Source organism: Condylura cristata, unplaced genomic scaffold (assembly GCF_000260355.1).
Source record: "Condylura cristata isolate star-nosed mole 26May11 unplaced genomic scaffold, ConCri1.0 scaffold00015, whole genome shotgun sequence".
Classification (NCBI taxonomy): domain Eukaryota; kingdom Metazoa; phylum Chordata; class Mammalia; order Eulipotyphla; family Talpidae; genus Condylura; species Condylura cristata.
The window spans coordinates 5,385,198-5,392,353 of NW_004567116.1; the positions used below are offsets into that span (position 1 = coordinate 5,385,198).

A 7,156-nucleotide genomic window follows, 5' to 3' on the forward strand; every position below is an offset into this window, starting at 1 on the left:
CCCACAGCCATCCCAGGTGAGCAGCTGATCCTCCCTCCAAGCAGTTTTTCAGTGGGCAACACCCGTGTCTCCTAGAACCACCTGGTGCTCACTCAGAGTGGCCCATTGAGAATAAAGGGCCTTCCAGGGCGCAATGACCTGCAGCAGTTAGGTAAACCAGCTGGCCCCACACCCGTGCTGGGGAAGCCCTTTATGCCTTCCCCTTTAAAAGCACACCCTCTGGCACGGGGCGGAGTGGGAGCGGCTCTTTCTGAGTGCCAGGCCTTCTTGATCTTGGGGCAGAACCATCCAGCATCGATTTGCCTTGCTGTCACTCCTGCTCTTTGCGGACTTTCTGAACAAGGTGGGAACGACCCAGCTCCCTTAGGGAATATATTTGTTAATGCCAGTACAGTCTTAATTAATATTCTGGATGTAGTAAAAATGAAAATGTCAGTTTTCAAATTATTAGGAATAATTTTGAAAAAAGGGCATCTGTTTTTTGCCACAATTATTTGCCCTTGGGGTTCAGCCAAGCTGGCACCAGTGAAATGACAGGGACAGGCTTGAGGCCAGGCTTCTAGAAGGGTGTCTGTCTGCTTTGGTCTTTGTATGACTTTTGCTACCACTCATTGTTAATGTTCTTGGTCCTCTCTCTAGGTGAAGGCTCCTGCCAAGATGTTACATGTACAGGGTGGGCAGATGCTGCAGATGCTAGAGAAATCTCTGCGGAAGAGCCTCCCTGAATCCTTAAAGGTGAGACTGAAACGCCTCAGACCAGCAACACGCCTCCACAGCACCCTCTCCCCCATGCGGGAAGGGGGCCTTCCCTGAGCCCTGTTCTGCACCAGGCACCATCCATTTCATCTCAGCTAGTTCCCATCACTCCATGGGGGGCAGGTCTGGATGTCCACACCCCAAAAAGGAAGTGGAGCCCAGGTGTGCACCTTGACCATGAGAGCCAACTAGACAGGCTGTGCTCGGAGCTGTCTCCTCCTTGATCTTGCTGTTCTGGCCCCAAACATTCCTGTGCCCTGTAAAGATCCATGTTATGCAACAGTGGCAGTTTGCCTAGAATGGCAAAGTGACAAACAAACCATTAATGTTTAATTTATTCTTCCTAAACAGTCAAGTGCTCTGTGAAAGACGAACTATGATAACTTTTCTTTGAAACAAATAATTCATCGGTCTCCATTTTGTCAAAACCCAAAGATGACATTTAATTAAGGATGAGGCGGAAAGGTTGTTTCAGAAATGGGCCTAGGTATTGCACCATAGAGATGGCCTGTGTCTGGATTTGGTGGTTGTTTTAGGAGGCAATGATCTGTCTTAGCAGGAGAGGTCAACAGAATATTGCTGTAAACTGGATGCCCTAGGGGAAACTGGACCTGATCCCAGGGGAGCTCTGCCCTCCCTCCCTAGCCAATGACCCCTCCCTTTCCTGGGGTGCTGCAGGTCTACGGGACCGTCTTCCACATGAACCAGGGAAACCCGTTCAGCCTCCAGGCCCTGGTGGACACGTGGCCTGACTTCAGCACCGTGGTCATCCGCCCCCAGCAGCAGGTGAGGGGTGGGGGGAGGGCGCCTCCTCTACTCGGCCTTGCTTGGGCCCCTGCACCTGGCAGCTTACCTGGGATGCGCAGGTGAGTTGCATGATGGTGAACAAGTCCCTGTCTCAAGAAGCCCGTGGGCGGGAGGAGGCAGAGATGAGCAACGGGTGGCGCGTGCAGGACAGAAGGGGTCAGCACGCGGAAGTCAGGCAGCTCCACTGCGGAGTCTGGGATGCCGGGAGACAGCGCGAGGCTGCTGGGAACCGGCTTTGGTGCACGAGTATGTTTTGTCAAGCGGAAAAGAGGACAGTGTGAGTGGGGAGATAGCAAGGGAAGACGCAAAGGTGTGAGTGGATGGTGAGTTAGGGTGATTGTAAGACAAATGTCCAATGCTATAACCTCTGTGTGCTTGTAGGGAAACATTTAAAGACTAGTGAATGTAGTTATTAGTACATTTCACACATAAAAATGTCAAACATTTTTATGTTTGACATCCCATACAATTATATATTTACAGAAGTACAGATAGTAGACCTTTCAAACCAATAACTTTGTCTTAAAAGATAACACTGAACTAAAATAAAATAGTAGAATATGATCTTTAAGGGGATCATAAGTAACAAAAAAATGTGTAATTAGTATCACACAGCCTACCTGGGAGTGTATTTCTGTGCTGTATTTTCTATGATTTAAAATAGGGACATTACATTTAAAATTTATAATTTTGCACCAGTTGTGGTAATACTTTCCCTGTATCACTTGTTTCCAAATAACAGCATATGCTGCTTAAAACTTTGAGGTGTACTCTTTAAATAAGCTTCTAATTATTATGGAAAACTGCAGATTGTTAGCAATATATTCTTTTAAGAAAACATTGTCAAGTGAATTTTATTTTCCTTGCTTCATTAGGTATTGCCAAAGTTTATATTCCAAAATTACACATAACTAAATTTAACACTATACATTCATATAGCTAGTGTTTTCCATACACATTAAATATAAGAAAGTTTTCATTGCATTAACAAGCTTTGTTGTCAACGACTTTTCTACCTTCCTGTGTAGAATGATGTCACCAGAGAAAAAAACCTTCTAAATTTCCATGTCAGAGGAGATTGGATTTCAATGCAACAGATGGTAGAGAATAGGATTCGTCTCAATTTTCCATCATAAATTAAATATTTGACTCTCTCATTCTGATCTCATGATGCAAATGATGCAGAAAATTTTAATTCTCCTGTGAAATTCTAATATCAAATAGTTAAAAATGTCATAGTATAATAAAATTAAGAGGAAAGTTGGCTCTCATGGCATATAAGCCATCTGTTTTATTCCATCCCCGATTCCCACAGGAGATGACGGACGATCTGGATCACTACACCAACACCTACCAAGTCTTCTCCAAGGATGTCAGGAAGTGCCAGGAAGTCCTGGCCTTCCCGGAAGTCATCAACTGGAAGCAACACCTGCAGATCCAAAGTCAGTCACACCTCACCCCGACCTGCACTGTCTCCCGTGACCGGGGCCCTCTGGGCGGCCTGTACACACTCAGCCAGCTAGGAGGTGTTTGACTCGGGTGCAGCCTCACCCGAGAAGCAGAGAGGTCGCGCTCAACTCGCACAGAACAAACAGGCTCTTGCGCATGTCCGCTCACTCTCCCTGCGCAGCCTCCTGGACCGCAGCTGTGTGGCTTCTCGGCCGCTCTTCCAAAGGTCTCCCGTGGGTGGGCTCAGGCAGCCACAGGCAGTATGACTCCCTCCTGGGCGCCACAGGTGTGGATGCGGGGGACTGCAGCATCCTCCTGAGCTGAGGGGGCAGCGAGAATGGAGCCATATCCTCAGGGCTGATACCGCCTCTTTCCGGTGTGGGTCTGCAGAGCTGGCACCCCTGGGCATGGTGTGTGAGTGAATTTCTGGGCAGTCACTTCCCCAGAACAGGACAGAACACCAGAGTCATGAGGTGTCCCAGCCACGCAGCAGAAGCCCTGAGTATACACTGAAGTTTCTGTCCTCAAAGCCAAACAACCCCTACCAGGCAGCGACCCCCGGGGATCCACACGGCTCCTTCTCTGCTCCCCACCCCCAGGTACACAGTCCAGCCTGAACCAGGTGATCCAAAGTCTTGCAGCTGCTAAATCCCTGCAAGTCCAGCACTCCCAGAACATCCTCTATATGACTGCAGAGACTGTAAGGAAGCTGGCTCCTGCCCTGCTGGAGGGGAAGAGCTTGGCCCCCACTGGCGGCAAACCCAAAGCCATGTGAGTTTGCACAGCAGCCGTGCAGGGCTCCCTCTCCCAGGCCTGCGCTGGCCTCAGCTTCTCTCCCTGCCCTTCTCTGGCCTCCCCACAGCCAGTGTGTCAGAGGGGCCAGAAAAGACTTTGGCCAGTGAAATGTTAACTGTGTGGGATTCATCAGACCACAGAGCCCCGCACCCTGACCCGGTCACTGCCCGTCCCATGGAAACTCTCAGGCCCTGTCCACCCGCCCTGTCTCCTTGTCCTCCCCCCTCCCAGCACACGGCCCCCCAAGTCCCTCGGGGCTCAGCTCCCCACTCCAGGACCTGCATGCGCTCCCTGCTTGTCTTCCCTCAGGACGGCCAGGTGAGGACACGGCGACCTTCTCACTCACGGACTGTGCTTTTGTCTCGACCCTCCCCAGCAACGAAGCCCTCTTCAGGCCCTCCACCCTGGACCTGCCCCACGCGGCCCTGGTGAACCAGTTCTGGCTTTTTGGCGGCAATGAGCGGAGCCGGAGATTCATCGAGCGCTGCATCAGGACCTTCCCCTCCTTCTGCCTACTGGGGCCCGAGGGGACCCTGGCATCCTGGGCCCTCATGGACCAGTCAGGAGAGATGCGTATGGGGGCCACGTTGCCCAAGTACCGGGGCCAGGGCCTCATGTCCCACATCATGTACACCCAGTCCCAGGCCCTGAGCAAACTCGGCTTCCCCATCTATTCTCACGTAGATAAGAAAAACAAAATTATACAGAAAATAAAGCAAAATTTGCATGAAGTCCCCATGCCCTGTGACTGGAACCAGTGGCACTGTGTCCCTCTGTGACAGCCTGACCAGGCAATACCTGGTGGCTGGGCCCATGTGGAAGGTTGATGGATGGGCAGAGACACGTAATAAACTGATGTCACAGTAAAGACGTGGGCGCTGTTTCTTCCTGTTGAGGTGGTGGGGGAGGTTCCAGGCCAGGGGGTCCCTAGGATTTGCAGTGAAGCATCCCAGCTGTTCCTGCAGACCCCAACTCCCAGCTCTCTGTGACCTGCATGGGGGTCATGGAGCTGAATTCTGTGTGCTCACAAAGGTTTTTAATTCTTCCTTCCCCTTCCTGCTAAAAGCACCCGGGCCCCTTATGCCTTGTTTTTTTCCCAGCATAGCTTTGGGGCAACATCAGAGTCCTAGGAAGATTCAGCTTTTCCCAAAGTCATAGACATCTGCAGGCTGAACACATGGTGGGGGGACCCGTAACCTAGAGAGACCCAGAAATTGCAGGGGCCTTTTCATGTCTGGCATTTTAAGAGGTAGAGAATATCAATTATGTACAGCCATAAGCCATCTTTGTTCTTAACTATTTCTTTCTTTCTTGGTGGCTTTCAATCTGTAATGCAAACTGGGAACATCTAAATTTTCTCAAGTCCGTGAACCATCTTTTGTTTACATTGAAACACTTGACTGGTGACACACTCTCCCCCCAACCCCTCCTCCCCCAAATGCAAGTGGAACCTTCCCTGAGCCCTGTTCTGCACCAAGCACGGCCCATTTCATGTCAGTTCCTACCACCCCCTGCCCGGCAGGTCTGGGCGTCCACCCCCCCAAAGAAGAAGTGGAGTGACCATGAGCAGCCAACTGGACTTGCTGTGCCCAGCGTGGTCTCCTCCTCGATCTCGCTGTTCTGGGCCCAAAACATTCCTGTGCCCCGTAAAGACTCATGTTATGCAACACTGGCAGTTTGCCCAGAAAGCAAAGTGACAAACTAACACATTAAAGTTTAATATATTCGGCCCTCCCTGGTGGCGCAGCGGGTTAAAGCACTGCACTGAGAAGCTAAAGCCACTTCCGCATGAGTTCGATTCCCGCCTGCCCTGGAGGTGACCACATGGTGTGGCAGACCTCCTCTGACCAGCCCGCTACTCCCCTCAGCAGTGTACTTCGTCGATCTGCCTGTTCTGCTCCCTACTTTGTCTCCGGTGAAGCCTCGCACCGCCCCGAGCCTCTGCCTCTGGCCTGTACCCCAGTTCTGTATGCATAAATAAATAAATCTTTAAAAAAAAAAAAGTTTAATATATTCTTCCTAAACAATCAAGTGCTTGATGAAAGACGAGCCGTGATGACTTCTCTTTGCAACAAATAATAATTCGGGTTCTCAAAAGGAACAGGCAACTATTAATCAGAGACACTTTGCGTGGGAAGGGGAGGGAGAGGGGTCAAACAGGAGAGAATGTGTCCTTACACAAGGGACTGCGGTAACGGTGCTCAGGGGAACTGGTGATGGCGATTTTGTGGGAACTATACCTGAAAGGAGAAAGCATGCAGTGTACAAAAAGGAGTCATGATGTAAAAATAATGCAGCTTTTTGAAAAGAAAAAAGAATACATCGGTTTCTTGTGTCAAAACCCATAGAGGACATTTAATTTAGAATTCAGTGGACATGATTTAGGAATGGGCATAGCATCTTGCACCATAGAGATGGCCTGTATCTGGATATGGTGGTTGTTTTAGGGGGCAATGACCTGTCTTAGCAGGAGTGGCCAATAGAATATTGCTGTAAACTGGATGCCCCAGAGGAAACTGGATCAGACCCCAGGAGAGACTCTGTCCAAGCTCCCTCCCTGACCAGTGACCCCTTCCTTTCCTGGGCTGCAGCAGGTCTGTGGGACCATCTTCCACATGGACCAGGGAAATCCGTTCAACCTCCAGGCCCTGCTGGACACATGGCCTGACTTTGGCACCATGATCGTCCACCCCCAGCAGTAGGTAAGTTTTCAAAAATTCAATGAATATTTTCTCTGCTTGTATTTGATCTGTGCCCCTGTGTGCCTGGCAGATATGCCAATGCATCCCAGCCATGCCCAGAGTATCTCACAGCCAGGAAGAAAACATAAGTAAATAAAAGACAAATGGATATGAAAATGTGCAAATCTACACAAGACACAGAGGCAGCACTGGCCAAGAGACAGTTCAAACCTACAGGAAAAGGGGGTGTGGGGGAGGGTCAGAGACCCTTCCTGGAGCACACCTCACCCACGTTGGATTGTGAAGACTAATGACCTCCTGACAGGCAGGCAAGAGCAGAGGGTGCACCCTAAGCAGAGGAGATAGCACCCAACTCTGATGGGCGCTGACTGTCAGTAACACAAACGCTGAGTTATGAGGACTTTGCTGGGCTGCGCTTCCCGGGAGCCTGCCCTTGCTGGCGACCGACCTCGGGACTTTCTCTAGCTTCAGGTAGACCCACTGTTGACGCTGTTAACTCTGCGAGGTTTTTTGAATGTCTGTGCATCATTTTGCTGGGGATGCAAATGACTTTTTTGAGATAATAGTGTGTTATCCTGACAGACAGTCTGTGTCTGCATTTTATATGTAAGTGAACATTCTAATTTACGGGTCCCTGTGTCAATTGC

The 7,156-nt window shown here is 50.1% G+C and overlaps 2 protein-coding genes across 3 annotated transcripts in view; both read left to right on the top strand.

Moving 5' to 3' along the window:
- LOC101628776 (glycine N-phenylacetyltransferase-like) lies at positions 1–4,658 on the top strand. 2 transcript variants are annotated; one of them, XM_012725256.1, is made up of 6 exons: positions 1–16; positions 640–735; positions 1,435–1,542; positions 2,879–3,005; positions 3,612–3,783; positions 4,184–4,658. In XM_012725256.1, exons 2-6 carry the CDS (start codon positions 658–660, stop codon positions 4,584–4,586), a joined length of 888 nt encoding a protein of 295 aa, XP_012580710.1. In that variant the 5' UTR covers positions 1–16; positions 640–657; the 3' UTR covers positions 4,587–4,658. The 2 variants fall into 2 exon arrangements, with proteins under 2 accessions (XP_012580710.1, XP_004682811.1); XM_004682754.2 differs by lacking the exon at positions 1–16 and adding an exon at positions 292–343.
- A 1,764-nt stretch (positions 4,659–6,422) lies between these two features.
- Positions 6,423–7,156, top strand: part of LOC101620470 (glycine N-acyltransferase-like) — a 10,441-nt gene continuing 9,707 nt past the window's right edge. The window contains exon 1 of the mRNA XM_004683431.2: positions 6,423–6,505. Within this exon, the coding sequence (XP_004683488.1) occupies positions 6,423–6,505 (83 nt within the window). The remainder of the gene's footprint in view (positions 6,506–7,156) is intronic.